Source organism: Primulina huaijiensis, chromosome 12, assembly GCF_012295235.1.
Source record: "Primulina huaijiensis isolate GDHJ02 chromosome 12, ASM1229523v2, whole genome shotgun sequence".
NCBI lineage: Eukaryota > Viridiplantae > Streptophyta > Magnoliopsida > Lamiales > Gesneriaceae > Primulina > Primulina huaijiensis.
In genome coordinates this window covers 5,466,601-5,484,824 of record NC_133317.1, presented here as the reverse complement: position 1 = coordinate 5,484,824, position 18,224 = coordinate 5,466,601, and the positions used below count along the sequence as shown (strand labels likewise).

At 32.3% G+C, this 18,224-nt stretch overlaps 3 protein-coding genes across 3 annotated transcripts; all 3 read right to left on the bottom strand.

Annotated features, from left to right (window-relative positions):
• LOC140990049 (coiled-coil domain-containing protein SCD2) lies at positions 1-7,556 on the bottom strand. Its single transcript, XM_073459635.1, has 18 exons — positions 7,391-7,556; positions 6,932-7,313; positions 6,158-6,327; positions 5,807-5,882; positions 5,641-5,682; positions 5,472-5,534; positions 4,799-4,848; positions 4,684-4,711; positions 4,479-4,553; positions 4,287-4,397; positions 4,143-4,203; positions 3,476-3,592; positions 3,235-3,353; positions 2,905-2,974; positions 2,596-2,637; positions 1,919-1,959; positions 1,135-1,261; positions 1-501 (listed from the first exon to the last, which is right to left on the bottom strand). The coding sequence occupies exons 2-18, from the start codon at positions 7,292-7,294 to the stop codon at positions 365-367; spliced, it is 1,692 nt and encodes a 563-aa protein (XP_073315736.1). The 5' UTR covers positions 7,295-7,313; positions 7,391-7,556; the 3' UTR covers positions 1-364.
• A 1,145-nt stretch (positions 7,557-8,701) lies between these two features.
• Positions 8,702-9,955, bottom strand: LOC140990145 (uncharacterized). The gene is made up of 2 exons (XM_073459724.1): positions 9,811-9,955; positions 8,702-9,351 (listed from the first exon to the last, which is right to left on the bottom strand). The coding sequence occupies exons 1-2, from the start codon at positions 9,926-9,928 to the stop codon at positions 8,702-8,704; spliced, it is 768 nt and encodes a 255-aa protein (XP_073315825.1). The 5' UTR covers positions 9,929-9,955.
• Positions 9,956-10,850: 895 nt separating this feature from the next.
• Positions 10,851-12,595, bottom strand: LOC140989712 (B3 domain-containing transcription factor FUS3-like). Its single transcript, XM_073459052.1, has 5 exons — positions 12,468-12,595; positions 11,861-11,950; positions 11,641-11,741; positions 11,457-11,503; positions 10,851-11,314 (listed from the first exon to the last, which is right to left on the bottom strand). Exons 1-5 carry the CDS (start codon positions 12,591-12,593, stop codon positions 11,211-11,213), a joined length of 468 nt encoding a protein of 155 aa, XP_073315153.1. The 5' UTR covers positions 12,594-12,595; the 3' UTR covers positions 10,851-11,210.
• Positions 12,596-18,224: the final 5,629 nt, after the last annotated feature.

The following is an 18,224-nucleotide window of genomic DNA, read 5'->3' as shown; positions in this document are numbered from 1 at the left end:
AAAAAAAGGTATAAATTAATTGGTTCACACTTCACACATCTTGTTGCAGAATATCAGCAAGTGATTCCAGGATCACAGCAACCAGGCTCCTATAAAACCTTAGAATATTAGCGTCGTCTCCATTATATGATAACATTTACTTCAGTGAGTATTTCTCTCATTTGAATCAGTGGCAGTCTTAGGCCAAGGATAACTATGAGTTTTCTTTTCTTTTCATTTTTTATAATTATAAAAAGAACAAGTATCTACGTTTTATCTATCAATAGCTAAATCAAAGATGCTTTAGTAAGGCTACATATCTTCTGGTTAATAATGAGCGTGTAATCGAGTAAAAAGCAGATTGTCCTGAATCTTGGGAGAAGAATTATCGAGTAGAATTCTTAGACTGTGCAACAGAGCTGCGTCCACCAAGGGATGCTCCCTGGTCAATTTCTTTTCGCGATGCCTCCCAGAGCCTTTGCTCGATTCCCAGTTTTCGAAGTTCTATCAAACCTTGCTCAACTGAAACAATAAATGACATCACTAAGCAGTAGAATAATCGAGCATTGAATTGATATTAATTGTATCGGAATTCTTTCAACCATCAGGAATTACAAGTTCATAAGAACTACGATTGGCCACTGTGCTTAAAAGGCATAAGCATCTACAAAATAATTCACGCTTCAGAGCAGAGATCATCAAGTTGCAGTCAATCAGATTGCAACCAAAAACCATCTATTAGAATGAACTCTTAACAAAGTCTATTTACCTCGTAAGTGTGTCTAGCTAGCAAATATGGAGGCTTTTATTGATTCTAGAGTAACGCACGTCAAAACATCACATCCATAATGACTATAACTGAAGTTTTAAAATCGCAGTTTTTTGGCATTGCTGAAGTCAAAACAGACATCCTGCAAGGGTGTAAATCCTCGCACGACTTTCATTTGTCTGCAACTTAATCACGGTATCCTAATGATGAGAATGAAAATTCTGATTTAAAAGAATATATGAAGGCATATGTGCATTAATATTTTCATACGAATTAGTAGAAGCACTATGTCAGGCATATGTGCGTTCATATTTCTTACGAAGTAATACAAGCATTAAGTTACTTAAATACATGTTTAATTGAGATATTCCAAAACTAGTACTCACCATCAACTGCGTCATGAGACATAGGAGATTGTCCACTTCGGCTGATCCAAAATTTAAGTCTCAACTTGGCTATCTCTTCCTCTATACCATAAATTTTAGATCTTCTCCAGAAGTATGTAAGCCAAGCCTACATTGAGTAAAGATAGTGCTGTGAACACCGTTGATTGGAATTATAAATCAGCACGAGGATACATGAAAAATAAACCTAAATTTGTTGGAGAACATGTTTTAAATTTCTGGAAAAATTACTACTGCTGGAGTCCCCCAAACTTTTCATTTTCTCTCCTTTACTCCCTCAACTAATAAATGAACCAGATTGGGCACAGTATTACATGATTATTGCCTTTAATCCTTTTTCCAACATCTCTGTGTTTCCTTGCCAAAAAGAGAGAGACATGCAATAAAAGCTAGGGTGCAATGCTGTCTTTTCAATAAAATGGATTCAACTTGATCAGTAATAAGTTTTAGTTGTGTCCCAATTAATTCACGTTGGTTCCAGAAACATAACCTTAAGAAAAAACAGATACAAATAGGCTGAAATTGCCTTCTGTGAATTTTTCTTATAAATACTCAGAATTGAAAAATACAAAAATAAAGTAAAATGCAAAACAAAAACCTCATGGAAGACGCTACCGGCAAACTTCCCAAAGGTAAGCATAAATGTATAATATACTGAATGAATGGAAGGTTTGATGTTGCTTATTGACATAGATATCAACGTACTGCAGAAAATGCACCATCAGATCACACTAAAACTAGAAGAACTGAATGCAAAATAATTCACCTCTTTGAAGAGGACATCCTCAGATTCCTCTGGGCTGAGTTCTGCAAACAAACAAAAACATGGACACGAAGATTTTATAATATTTCTGTTATCAGTTTCATATGACAAAGGGCATTGGCAGTTTTTCACAATGAGCAAGAAAAAAATATAAAAATAGATGCACATTGAAAAGCTGCTGACACCAGCCTGATGTATCACATACTCACAGTTTAATAAATTCGTTAAACATTTTATCTCAAAGATGTGAAAAAATTACCTACCTAAAAGATGCTAATTTTGACCACTGTACGATGGAGAGGAAAAATGATTTTCTGTTAGTTCGCTTCAGGTCATTACTATAAAACACTATCAAGAAATTAAATTATAGATGAAGGGATTAGGAGGAATAGATGGAGTCAGCTATCTTTAGAAAACAAAAAATCCTTAGAAAACAAAAAATCCAAGTATCAAATATCAGATACATCATCCAAAGTAGCAGAGTCGACTTTAATTAAATCACTGTTAGCAGATATTGGAAAAATAAACAAATGAAAAATGATGAACAGAAAACATACTCTTTCATGCCATCATAAACACCGAATGCAATAAGATCATATTAGAAAATCCCTTGACTAATAATATTACAAAAAATTTATCCAACCGAATAAGAGAATGCAGATTAAAACGTTTATACTTACCAAATGCTTCCACGTACTTCGGATCACTTGGTGACTTGAAATCTGCTAGCATGTAAAAGTATTGCAAAATGAAAACAAACTCGTAGTACTTATGTTATTTCAAAACTACACAAAGCAACTTCTGAAAATAAGCAACCAAAAAATTGGTTCATCACTATTTGAAAATTGAACCACAATCAGTTTAGGTAATAATTAGTTCATTTTTTTTGGCCAAAATCCTCCCTAACCAGATATACAGGCACTGACGGTCAAAATCCTTCAGAAAAGTTAACACATTGTCAATTATTATTGCAAAATGTTAAAATAAACCTGATATTGACGTTCTAGCAGAGTTCGGGCGGCGTTGTTGAACCAAAGCAAGGGCAATGGATTCTTCAACCTTAATAACAATAGAAACAGAAAAATGGAATGTTTAAAAAGAAAAAGGGAAAAAAGACAAATGAAATAATTCCATAATTTCCCTAAAAACAAAGTGAATCTATAAAACAAGAAGTTTAGTCCAGTACTAGAGATAAATTGATATTAGATAACATTTAAACGGAAGGCAATTGCTTTAAAAATGAATTATGATACAAGTCTCCATAAAATTAGAAGAAATCAACATGTCCAGAGAAATGTCAATAAACTAGCAAAGAAAACCTTCAAGGAAGCAAGTTCTTTTAAGCCCATTTCAACCGTTAGCATGCTCTCGATGTTTCCTTCTCCAGTGAGATCATTTAAGTCCTCATCGATTTTTCCCCTTTGTGGATTATTATCACCTGCAAAACACAGAGAATCATCGCTAGATATCAAAAGCGGTGAAATAAAGCAAAGGAAGTGTTCTAGAGTCAAGTTTTTCAAGGTAAGAGATACAACCATGAACCATCAATGGAAAACTAACCTCTTTCTGAAAATTCTTCCTTAGCCTTCTGTCCAGCAGATAGAACAACTTCCAAAGGAAGAGGTGCTAAAGATGACCAATACTCATGCTTTGAAACAGCTACATCTGCGCAAATACCTAATAGGACAGTGAAATTATAATGCGAACAAATATCTGAAACACATAGTCAGATTATGATTTAAAAGAACGAAATGGAGCCCTGAATTAATCAGGCATGTTGTAATTAAGTATGACTTAAACGACCTGGGGATAAATAAGACTTTAAATTCAAACAGACCTCAGCAAAAAAGAGAGATTTACTTTAACAGTATTAATTAATCCAAGGCTAAATCTTGCACGATGGAGATTTTTTATTTGTGATAATTGAAAGGCCACATCTTAAACATATCTTTTCGTTGTTACACTAAAGTAATAACACGACATTATGGAGTCCACAACTTCAAGTTCAGTACGCAGTTTGTTAGCCATTAGGGACAGGTTGGTACGAGCACTTCAAGCAATTGTACCCAAAAACAAATGTTAGTATAAGCATTGACCAAAAGGAGATAGACAAGGTGATTGACTCACTTTTATATGCTAATTATTTCAATCTGCCAACATGGCTGCCAAAAGTAAAGATTAACTATGCAATAGCAAAGGAATGAATTATAGTGAAGATATTGATTACCAAGGCTAGCAGCTAAGCCCCAGTATCTCGCAAGCCAACACCTTTTAAGAACAACTTCTTCCTGCAAAAGTAAAATTTCCAGAAAAGAAACTTCAGACGATTAGCTGCAAGCCTGAAAAGCAATATTCTACAACAGCCACCTACCATTTCGTGTTGAGTCAAAACCATTCTTTGAGTCATGGAGCGGAGAGCTTTAAGTTCAGACTCAATTCCATGCACTTGATCAATGGCAACGACAGCTTCATCTTTTGCAACCTTATTCAACCAAAACATACATCCTTGTAGAAAATATGTTGGTCAAGTCAACATAAACTCGTAAAATGTTATTCTACTCACCTTAACATCAGATCGCAGAGATGCCATTTCTATATCTATTCCATCCTTTGCTAGCTTCGCCTCTTTAAGTGCAGTCTGTAAATTTTTTACTATAATTAGAAAAATTTAGGACACGAAGTTAAGCAATCTAGAGGCCCGAACAATCCAGTGGCCCAGAAAATATATAATTTTTTCAGGGGGTAGGGGGTGGGGGTGTCAAGAATACCTCTCTTTGGCGTAGCGCAGCTTCTTTCCTGCAATTATTGATATGTTATCTTAGCAAACAGCTGTTAAAATTTGAACTTAGGAGTCAGAGTGGAGGCCTTCGTAAATTTCTTTACCTGCTCAAAAGCTTAGCTTCTAAAGAAACCCCTTCTCCAAGAGCCGCTACCTGTAGGATTTTTAGAATGCCTTTAAGTTGAATTCAAATTGAAGCTGGTTACTGAAATTGGTAACTATGATTCATATGCCTTGTCATATGGTCCATGAAATTGAACAACAAGTTTAATCCACTCAGCTTCCCTCATAATTTGGAGTTCAAGTAATATCAAATTACCATCAGAAGGTAGAAAGTAAACAGTGTCAAAGTGGTCAGTCAACAAACCAGTTGTAAAGAAGTATCTTGAAAGGATAAGGAACCTCAATTTGGAGTCTCAACATACTGTTAGTAATGTGGAACCAGATATCAGTAAAGCTGCATTGGACCAAGCAATGTATAGCATATTTATACGCCAGAGGCATATTTTGAATATTTTGTAAGCGTCTGTAGCAACACACGAGACTCACTGAATCAGAAGCTCAAATTGTGTGCATTTTCAGGCAATGCACAAGAGTACATGGATTGATCCATGGTAATCGAACCATATATCCAACCTATACAATTAAAATAACCACCAAAACTCCAAAGGCACTAAAATACAGGCTTCAAAGTTGTTTAAATTATGATATGATTTAGTAAGAAACTTATGGAACCTTCTACATGTACAACAGGAGAACAGAACGAGAGTTGTTGACCTGTTTCTCAAGCTCCCTAACTCTGACTTCAGCTTCTTCGCAACTCTCCTCTGCAAACCTGAGCTGCAACATCAGTCATAAATACCAAGACTGAGCCTTAATACATAGATCACAGAGACAACATATCAGTAATGTGCAGAAGGATGTTTGAGATAAACTTTAAACAGACCTTTTCTAAAATATTCTCATTTTCTTCTTGTAGCATATCAAGCTGTTAAATAAGTAGATATTAGCTTCAAAGGGGCAAGATAAATGCCATCTATAGAGAATCAAAAGTTTTATTTGGACTGCAGAATTCTCAAATAGTTCAAACTTTGGGCAAACAAATAACATACTTCATCATGTAGGGCAGAAGAAGCATGCTTATCTCCTGCATCTTTTAAGTTTATCTGCCCTAACTCTTGTGAGAACCTGCATTTCACGTAGGTACCTTTAAATTCGTGTGCAATAGAATGTAAAAATTCAATTATATGATATAGTCATCCTCGTGTATCCAAGCTTTGGCAACATCTATCATTATGCAAGGAAGCTCATGCACAAACAGAGAGAAACTGGACTTCTAGAACTAAGATGCATGTGCACACTATCACCATATTATAAAGCTGATGAACCCAAGAATTCAAACAAGAAAGCCTCTCACTGATATTATTCGATCTTAGAAAGATTGAAAAAGCCAAAGCATAGACCTTTTTTCTCTTTGCCGGTGGGGAGGACGATCAATTGGTGGAATAGGTTCAGGAATTTTCAGTGGTTGTCTACTAGGTGGAACAGAGTGTGTGTTGCCAATTGAAATCGATGGTCGTCCTGTAGATGTTGAGCGAGCCGGAGGGACCTCATCCAGTAAGTTGAGAGTAACCTAATAAAATTACACATATAAAAGGATTAAAAAAAAGGAAAGGAAAGCCAAAATCAGCCTTTAGGCTATGCAACCACGCTTAAATATGCACACCTCATGGAACATTATGAAATAAATCATAAATCACAACAAAATCTAAAATGTCCATGGTTTTAAATGAAAAATTCACGGTCACATATCAGACACCTTATGCCTATAACCACAACAAGAAGTTCAGACCAGAGAACAGTCCGGTGATCCTTAATTCCTCTAATTGGATGATGATTTAGCAAAAGAAAATATATAAAAAATCTACACGGAAATTCAAATTTTTTTGATAAGTGAGTTTAATAGCGTGTTCCTTGAATTTGAAGGACTTTTCAAATGCAAGTGAATATTGCAACAGCAAGAGACGAAACATTACACGCTGAAATCCTGGTAGGTCAAACATGTAATTGAGCTGCCAAATTCAAATTCAACATAAAAAACACTAAGATTGACTTGAGTGAGAACTTAAAGCAAAATCACCTTCTACACCACAAAACATCGAAATTGCTCTTTACATGAAAAATCAGCAAAATGAAACCGCATTAGCGCAAAACAAGCAAGAAGCATGTAAAATTACCGAATCAGAAGAAGATCTACTAATCTTAGGAGACTGGACCACAGGCTTAACGTTACTACTGACGTTATCAAGGCCGTTAGCTTTGATAGGCGGCCTGGAGAGAGACAAGGGAAGAGGAGGATTAAATCGGAGTCCTAAACCTCCGTCATTGTCTTCCTCGCCGTCATCATCCTCATCGTCTTCATTGTCCACCGCGGATTGCGAAGCCATGACCTGAGCCAGCCTCTGCGCGGCGGCTTTGGCGGCATAGTTCTGAGTGCGCTTGATATTCGAAATGCCGCTGCCGGAAGATGACCGCGCGTGATTCCCGTGCACCGGCGACCCGACCGCCGAATCGCTGCTCCAGTGGCGGAATTTCTCCATTTCTCACTGGAAATTATGCCTGAAATCGCAAGGATTTAAACAGGAATGTGAGTTGAACAACATGAGAAAATGGAGAGACTATCAGAGTGCATTTACCTGGATCGCCGGATCTACAAGTTAAACAGTCCCAATCGTAGGAGAAATCGATGATATACAAAACATTAAATGTGTTATTATTGTGGTAAGCAATACTTAGCCAGTGTTTTATCTCTTAATGTTACTATTATTACTACTTTATAAAAGAGAGAAACATATGATAAAGCTAAAATTATGTATTAGTGATACTCTCATTTAACAAAATCCAACTTTATTTACTTTGCAATTTGCATTACAATTTTGAATTAAAATTACAATTTTAGTCCTGTGTTTTGAATTTTAACCACGTAACTAATTTGAAATTTGATTTTTATATAATAATTTTAATTTTTAAATAATTTTTTAAAATAAATATTAATTTGCCACTGAATACTATACGTAATATTTTCTTAATGATAAATTATGATTAAAATTAAGATGAAATAATTATAATGTACTTGTGATTTAAGGTGATTCCTTCGCCAAATGTAATAATATAAGGATATATAATTTTTATAAGAACGAAAACAGAACATTATGAAATAGAGCATATTGAACATGATCGAGTCATTTCTCTCTATTGTATAGGATGTAAATGAAACGAAATAAGCCATTTAATGTTCAAATTTGTCTCGAAATAGGTATATTCTAGCCTGATCTGATTCGAAATTCGAAAATTTTAAAAAAATTTGTTCAAATTCGGATCGGAATAGGGCACGGGTTTGAGTTCTTCGCGAAAGATTCGAATANTGTCTTGTGAACTATTGAATAATATAATTTGAGCTCGAGTTTAACTCCATAAAAAAATTCAAACACGTTTGAGTTCGGCTTAAATTCGAATACAAATCAAATTTTTCCTAGCTGACTCAAAAAGCTAGCAAACCAACTCGACTCATTTAAACCCCTCTATACTGAGACGAAATTTTCTGCTACAATTGGTACTCTAAATCGCATTACAATTTAGTCAAACAATTTTCGTTTCTACAAATTATAAAAAAATAAAACGCAGTAAACACCATGAATAAACAAAATACAATTAATTATTGATAAAATATTTTATGTATCTATTTTTTTAATTAAAATATCAACATATTGTTTTAGTTGCGTTTAATTTTTAAATAATTTGTACGAACGAGACTTCTTTGAATAAAATGCAGTACTATTTAGAACACTGACAGTAGTTGTGGATTTCGTCCTCTCTATTAGCATGCAATCCAACAATATTTCAGAAAAATATTATTATTTCCAATTCTAAAAAGAAACTTTATTCTCCTTGAGAGGAAATCTACACCCATAACACGTTAAAAAATAACAAAGAAAAAAATTCATATGTCATGGCATGCAAAAAAATCCTCTCATCAGTCCCCTCTTCTGTTTGCGCTGATAACTTTTCAGAATCTTGATCTCATTCCTTAATTCAACTATCATTTCCCTCTTCTCATCATTTCTTCTTATCAACTCAGTCTGCTGGGACAAATTTTCCTCCAACAGTTGAGAAAACTTTGTCTCAACGACGTTGTTCCCAGCTTCTTTCTCCACACAACTGCTGCTGCTGATCACCAGATCATTGTCGCTGCTGCTGCATATATCTCTATCTCCTATATTTACGATCTTCTTGCCCGAATCATGTCCAGAACCTGTTGCTAAATGCTGTTCTGATTCGGAACGAGAACTCGGATCCTCCTCTGATGAAGTAGTGCAGTGGGGATTGGGTTTCCCGGAACATTCTTGAAGAGGATACACCTTTTTGAGGGAACTGATGGAGGAATTGGAAGCAGATCCCGGGTTGGGTGCCTTGACGGAGGATTCGGATTTGAGGTGATGATCGTACTTGTCGGCCAAAGAGCGGTAAGATATGTAGAGTTCTTGCACCAGTTTGATGAGTTGGGGTCTCTTCTGGTAATACATGTTGGCCCTCTCGGCGAATGTGTCTCCATTGTCTTCGGTTAGCTCTAGTATCATTTTTATCTTCTTATCCAAGTCTACAACATATAATTATAAAAAACAACTACCATTATCAGTAGGGATACATATATATATTCTTCAATCATAAATCGGACATTCAGAAATCGATTCGAAATTATGATTCATCTTTGAATACACGGATTCAATTGAAATTAAACCGAAAAATCCAAACTGAACTCACATCAAACCAAACAAAAGCTATTATTAATGCAATATACTTATTACTACCTTATTTTTAAAATAAAAACGTCAAGTTTATTAATCAGTAAGGTCAATCGTCCGCTTAAAAATAAAAAAAATATTCAAACAACGCAAAAAGAAAAGACTTCTGCATTGAAATCAAAATCGAACTGCACGTCTCGGCTAGGTTCGACTATGTATGTACTCCTATAATTTTATGAGAAAAATAAATCAATAATATTGTATCTGTGTATATATATATACATATTGGGGCCGGCCGGGAAAAGAATGAAAACCTTGTAAAGCGGAGTGAAGCCTTTGAGATTGAGGTGGGAGATTATGGCTATCCCACCACCATGAATACGGAGACGACTCCTGTTGCTCATCGCTGCTACTTCTCTCCATTCCAATCATCTTTTCAAAATATTAAACCTATTCCCCTTGTTTTATGCGACAAAATATAATTTTTCATTTCAAAAAATGAACCTTGCTAGTGTTTTTTTTATTTATTATTATTATTATTATCATGACCCTCTCTATTGTATTTCAATATACTGTCAATTGTTTTTAAAAAAGGTTGATCCTGTCTAAAAAACAAAATATCCGGAATATATCGTAAGATTTTTGGATTTTTTGGGACTGTATTGATCCCTTAGCTAATTTCCTTGTGGGTATTACGTTGATTTTTCATATTTTTCCCACGATTGAGGAAATTTGTTGGAAACCTTCTGATAAGGGAAATATCTTACTCTTAATTTTGGGGAATTAGGATTTATCTTATCTCCCACAATTTTTCTCCATCTCCATGAAATTTTCTAGTGAGGATGAGAAAATTCCATACTCAATCTACACTGTACTTAAATTGGTATCGCGGTTTAATGACAAATATGATTGATCATGTATACTTCTAATATTAAAAAAATATCATAAAACACCATAATTTTAAAAATGACAAAAATTGTCACACTTGAATGATTATTTTAGTAAATTATAAAAAATAATCTTATTTAAATATTAATTTTCGGTATAAATTCTTCTTCAGTACATTTACTTAAGTAAAAATAGTGTACGCAAACAACTATTTACTATGTGCACCATACCTGCACATGATGATTTTTTTAAGGGATACGTGCACAAGTCACAACTGCACATGATTATTATTTTGTCGAGTACTTATTTTATATCAATTTTCCATATGTTAAAAATTTCAGTTTTTAATATTTCATTTTTTGCACTTAAATTGCACACATGGTTTCTTCCAATTCTATAAATGTAACATTTTATTAATTACTTTTCTTTTGGCAATATAGAATCTTAATTGATTAAATTATCTTACTAAAGAGAACAAATTATCCAAATAATAATAATATAACAGGCACATTTTTACAGTTTGGGTAAATCAAAAAAATCGTCGTCCAACAACTCCATGGGAAAGTATGCCAAGCTATCATCTTCAACAGCAGATGGCACAATTCCATCACTCGTCGAGGCAACAGATAGGAAATTGCTGTCCAGTAGAGTAGCACCTTCAAGATCACGGTGCTCGTCCCGTGCAGAATATTGCATGTCGTCGAACGCTTTCCTCGAACCAATGGCCTATGAATTTAAGTACAACCAAAGAAAAAATAATTCGATCACTCTTTGTCATTTCATTAATATAACATGTATGTATAATTACATTCGTGATCGACGGCACTTATATATGATATACATCAACACTCACAAATCTTCCGACTTGACGATCGATATAAAACATTAGAAAATCCCCGTTCTGCAAGCCATGCATCGCGAAGAATTCACCTAAATATTTTACATGCAATCGCTTAAAGTTAATTACTGGTGAAATAAATCTCCATTTAAAGATTGGTTTATATGAATTAATGAGCTAAATCACGACATATGTAGATATAGGGACGATAAAAATGCATATTCAATGACTCACATGCATGCTCAAGCACATGTACTCTTCCACTAGTGTTTGACCAAAACCTGCACGGGAAAGACACCATGATAGTATAAAAACTGTGTTTTTAAGATTTTCCTCCATTAAAAAATTATGGGAAAAATATTAATATTTATATATATATATACAGAATAAAATAGAAGGAAAAAGATAATAGATATACCCGTATCTAAATGTCCATAATTTTGGCCTAGTGACATCATCCATGGACATATAGATGCCTTCTTTACTTCCAATTTCTGGGAAATGCTTAACTGCAAATTCCTATGCCAAAAGAAGAAAGAAAACATGTCGTATATATCAATTAATAAATGGGATTATAATATAAGTAAAAACCATCAAATAAAATAAAAATGTAAAAAAATTAATGGGAACAAAAAAACCTTAGGAATCACTACACGCCCTCTATCTTTCACATCGCTGTGCCTTAATCTCTTCTCAAACAGGAATTCCAAGGCGGACATATCAACTTCCTGCGGCATAAAATTGTGGTTTAATTAGTTAATAATATCGTTTAGTCGTAGGCGAAAAAAAGGCAAAACTTGTCTATACATTGATATATATCGTGCACGGATAAATTATTTTGTCGATTTATAGGAACATTAATTTATGTTGGATTTACATTGGTAGATTAATCATCACTCCTCCGTTCCAATATGAAAATATGAATCCGATCATTGCACTCGGGAAGGGCTCGTGCAGTTGCAGCAGTATTTGAAAAAAGAATTGATCGTTTTTGTTTATCTAGACAAATCGTGGCACTAATTTGTCTCTTATTCGATTAGGCCTAAATTACCGTTTCCTATGAGGTATAACATTCAAAAAACATGAGTAAAAACCCAACATTCACCTTGAAACAAAATTCTATCTTTTACTTCCATTTTTTAAGCCACAGACGCCACTTGATTTTCAATAAGAAGAAACAGTACTAATTTTCCTTTATAAAAATTGAGAATCATAAATTGAAAATTGATATGAATGTATGTATACCCTAGGTGGTGGCAGAGAAGAAGGCACAGGAGGACGAAGCCACTGTCGCTTCGGTGGAGCCGCGGGCAGCACCACCATCTCCCTCTCCCTCTCTTTTCTTTTCTGTCTAAGTGTTTCCAACCTCATTTTTGCATTTTCCCTCCTCGACAACCCACCATCTTCATCGCTATCATCCGCAACGAAAATTCTATTTTTCGACCTCGCAGTTCTCATTGTTTCTCTTGATTTTTCACCAAGTTTATTAGGTATGCGAAGTTGCAGTAGATTGGAGTTCAAATTTATAGTGGTCAGTGGAGCAACATTAATTAACATAGGTTTGGAAATGAGTAGGCAATGTCATGCATTACACTAACGGGATTACTGAAATCAGTTGCAAAAGCAACTCCACGTTTACCAACTGTTTTGTAATATAGTGAAGAGGAGACGAGACTAACATCACGAACTCAGAGAAACAACAGGACAAGTGGGATTTACTGACAATATATATGTGTATGTATGAAATGCATGTTCTAGAGAAATTGAAAACGAGTACTGCTGTACTGGTGTTCGAATTTTATGTCTTATTTTTTAAAAATTTTAACTTCCATTTTCTTATTTTATATTATATTCGTTAAAAATCATTAAAAAAATAAACTCTACAAATTAAATTTCTATTTTATTTTTATTTAATTCATCCAAAAAATAGTTTCACATTAAAACTTAGTTAATAGAGTTATATGAGTAAAAATTAAGAAAAAAATACTAATAAATATAGAAATTAATTAGACTATATATTTGAGACAACTGAAAAGAAAAAAAATAATTTATATAATTGAAACGTAGATAATATATCAAGTCACGTACCTATATAATCACCCTTTTACTGAATCTAATTGGGTTTGCCCTTGTATTCTACAATTTTTCCTGAATTGTTTCACATGCTTGCACCAAATTAAAAGCAACTAAAGTAAAATGGTTTGCATGCAAGTATTTTTGAGTGTTTGTAAATGTCAACTTCAACTTCTACAACTTTTATTCAAAAACTAGAAGAAAGAATGTGATGTTTTTACTTGCTCTGATTTTTTGTTTTAAGGTTTAAAATTACAAGTTGATATTTGTATCCTTAAAATATTTATCATGTTACATGTACTTTTTAAATAATATTTTGCTTTTTTATATATAATTTGCATTTTCAGAATTTTTTTTATAAATATTTTGTGTATTTATACAAATTTTGTCATTTTTATATATCTTATATTTATATTTTAACTAAAAATTAAACTTGAAAGCAATTATTTTCCAAACACTCAAACATTAACTTATTATTAGCTAGTTTTAGACTTCTATTTTCGAAGCTCCCACCTTTAGCTTCTCACCAAATTTAATATAATATCTAGAATAATCACTTTAAAATAAGCAAAAGCTCTTTAAAATAGTCCGTAAATGTTCTATGAATGTTAAATTTAAGTTTGTATTCTTTAATTTTACCCATTACATTAATTAATCATCTTCAAGAATTTTGTGTTTTATAAACAACACAACCTTCAGAATTTATTAAATAACTAAACATTGAACATTTAGTAAACCAAAACCTATAATGTGAATTAAGGTAGTTGATTTTTTTTTTCTTTTCACCGCATGCATGATATTATTTTTCTCGTGTCTAAAGTTGAGAGTATGTCTCTTACGAGAAAATCTCATAAATATATATCAGTGAAACAGGTCGACTCAGTCTATACATACAATGAAAATAATATTGACATAAAAATCCGTGAAATAGATCAATTCGATCTATATCTGTAGTGAAAATAATTTCTTTGAAATAAAAAATAGTTTTTTTGATAGGTCAGGTCGGTGATCCGTCTCATAAAATTGATCCATGAGACGTTTTTATGTGAGTTTTTGTGTAAAGTTGTATTACACATCATTCACAGATGGGCACACGGATTTGAAGGTAAATAATTTTTTTAACCAAACAATATGTACATATTATATATATACACACATCTATCACTTCCTCTTACTATATTATTAAGAATGAAATTATTGTAATAACTGCATTTGGTATGTTGGTATGACCATATCCTTGTTACTAGAACAACTCCATTAATTTACAATTTATCTCATATATATCTTAACCTATATAAAAGAAAAAAAATTATTCCAATTGAGAAAACTTTATACCCAATCTCCAAATCAAATTTAAATGGAGATCTCTTGACTCATCATAGCAAACTATTTCATAATTAAATTAAACTATTTATATAAAATTAGGACATATATTATAAATAGTTTCTTAAACTTACGTAATTTTGCATCGAAAAATTATGAATACCACTTTTTAGTACAAATTAAAATAAATTATTGTTTCGTTCCTTTTTGTTCAATGTAAATTTGTTCCAACTTCTAAATCAACTAATCGTTTGAAGTTGAAGGGTTCGAATACTTTCTAGATTTCCAATTCAACCCTTCATTATTTAGATTTATTTACATTAATTAAATACCAAAAATATATTTTAACGTTGTAATTTAAGGCTGAAATATATGTAATTAAATAGATATTTCTATTCACTAATATTGTTTATTCACTATACCATATAAACATTGTACCATCTAAGGCCATCTTTAACTTAGAAATCTATTTTAGTGCAAGTTCTGCACTAAAATTGTGTATGTTCTGAATCAAAAACAACTTCCATCTCCAACCCATTTATGTCAAATCAAACACCAAAAATAATATTCTCGAAATATTTTTTTTATTTTACATACATTATTTTTATCATGTATTTAATATATATTTATAAATTTAATGATTAATTAATATGATATAAAAATATTTTATTATTAATAAGTATAATTATTATAATATTCAAATTATTAATTTAATTTTTTATATTAATTAATTAAATTACATATAATACAGATTAATACACACAAATTATTAAAATGATAAATAACTTGAATACATAAAATTAATTAAATAACATGATATTTATCAATTATTTATAATCATAATCAAATAATTCTGCGCCAAATTTGGTGCAAGGGAAGGTGGGACGCCTCCATTGGAGCAATCAACCCTGCATATAAATGACTTTTCACTCCATTGTAGTGCAGTATTGGAGATACCCCAACTATATTATGTCACAATACTTGATACTGTATTTTGACCACAAAAAACAGACCATTTTAAATATTAAAATTAACATGTACACCATAAAAATTCATAAATTTAAAAATAATAAAAATTATCATACTTAAAATATTATTTTAAATAATTATTAATAATATTAAATTTAATTTAAAGCTCCTAATGATATATATGGATTATAGAGTATATGAAATTGAATTGGGAAAAGTGTAGAGAAGTGAGTAGGAATAGAAGATATTTTGATACTTTAGAAAATAATCATTGCTTACAATGGCTAATTGCAAATTTAGCCAATTGCAACTACCTTATATTTGTTTTTTGATTAGGCATTGATTTAGTGAAATAGGAGGTGTTAAAATAATTCAATTGAAATAGTCATTTGTTTATATATATCAGTTATCAAATCACGCCAATTGATTTGGTATTAAAAAATGTAATCTTTACCAGGCTATTAAATAAGTAATTAATAATACAAGCTGATATTGGATTGGACAAGATCCTATTTTCGGACTGAATTGGTTCCGGATTAAGTTTTATAAAAACTAATCGAACTCAATAAGAATACGGACTTGATTCGACACTAAACCCAGTATACCGATTTCGGTTCGATCGAACTGGATTATATTTGATCGGCTCCATACCGGTTCGAGATCAATCAGATCGGTTAACCATGACTAGATATGTGCACAATATGTGCACAACGTTTTTTATTTAAAATTTTTGTGTTATATATTATTTGTGTACCTCTTAATAATTGCAACTCGTGGCAATTGATTATGTTATGAGTGTAGCATTAAATTTCCATATCAAAGTGTAAGTTTAAGTACAAAAAATATGTTAGAATAAAATTCCCCCATAAAATTTTATGTTCAAGTTTTTTATATATATATAATTACAATTTTTTTTCCATAAAAATAAGGGTATTTTGAAAAAAAAAATTGGAGTATATGCTTTGAGATTATTACAATTATTATCATTATAATATAGAAAAAACAAGAACAAAAGTAATTTAGTTATCAGAATAACTTTATATAATCGCACTGGTTATATTAATTCGTTGAATTGAAAATTTTTCTTCCTTAGACAACAACGAAATAATATTTCAGTTTTTGCACTTTATTTGCACAATATGTTTCTCCTAACTCTATTTTTGTAACTTTCGTTTGCAATTACTGAATCTTTATTGATTCAATTAGCTTGAAAAAGAATTGGTTCCGTTATCCAAATAATTTACAGTTTTGGCAAATCAAAAAAATCATCCTCCAACAAATCATTGAAAAATTGTTCCAAGCTATCGTCTTCGTCGAAGACGGATGACACAGCTCCAGTAACACTTGTTGAAGCAACTGGAGCCATATTATTGTCCACCGTTGCACCTTCAAGCGCACGGTGATCATCCCTCACAGCATGGTCGTCGGCCTTTCTTGAACCAATGGCCTAAGAATTTAAGTTCAAAAAATGGAAATATATATATTAAATAGTGTATGTAAGTATAATTATATGATTGATAACATATGAATAAAATGAATTAATGCTTACAAATCTTCCCATTTGTGGATCAACATAAAACATCAAGAAATCTCCGTTTTGCACGCCATGCATCGCGAAGAATTCACCTGAATAATTTCCATTACAACCCTTTAAAATTTGTGGTCAAATAAATGTAATATTACCATGCGTCTAGATCAGAGAGTTAATATATATGAATTATTTAGCAAAATCTCAATGCATGTATATAATATTGCACGGATGACTATGTATAGAGATAGGGGAGATACGTAAAATTACATATAGTAATATGTCTTACATGCATGTTCAAGCACATGAATTCTCCCACTGTTGTTAGCCCAAAACCTGCACAGGAAAGATTTCACAAAAACATAAACCGTATCGCGCGCCATCTATTAGCAAATGCTAATTAAAATTAATACTGAAAGTTCCACAAAAATCGCGATATCTATTTTTTCCACTAAAAAAATAGATATACCCGTATCTGAATGTCCATAACTTAGGCGTGGTCACATCATCCATGGACATATACATGCCTTCCTTGCTATCGAGTTGTGGGAAATGCTTCAGTGCAAATTCCTACTCAAACGGAAGAAAGAAAACAAATTAGTCGCATATATCAATTAATAAAATGGGATTCTAACATAACCATCAAATATATACAATAAAAAAGTATGCAAAAATTAATGAAAAAATAAACCTTGGGGATGACTACTCGCCCTCTGTCTTTCACATCGCTGTGCTTTAGTCTCTTCTCGAAGAGGAACTCCAAGGCAGACATATCAACTTCCTGAGGCATGAAACCATGACTTAACAATGTATCATTTTGTCGCAAGCAAAAAAGGTCAAACTTGTCGATACGTCGATAAATAACATCTAAATTATTTTGTCGATTTATATGAACATGATCGATTCATGTGGAATTTGATATGGTAGATAAATCTTCACCTTATTGTTCTTTAGATTTTAGTCAATTCGTTAATCTAATTTGTCGCGATTAGGTCTAAATTACCATTTCTGTGGTAGGATATAAAGTTTACAAACAGAAATAAAATGGATCAAACATTCACCTTCAAAAAAAAAGTTCTACCTTTTACTACTTTTTTTTAAGCCAAAGT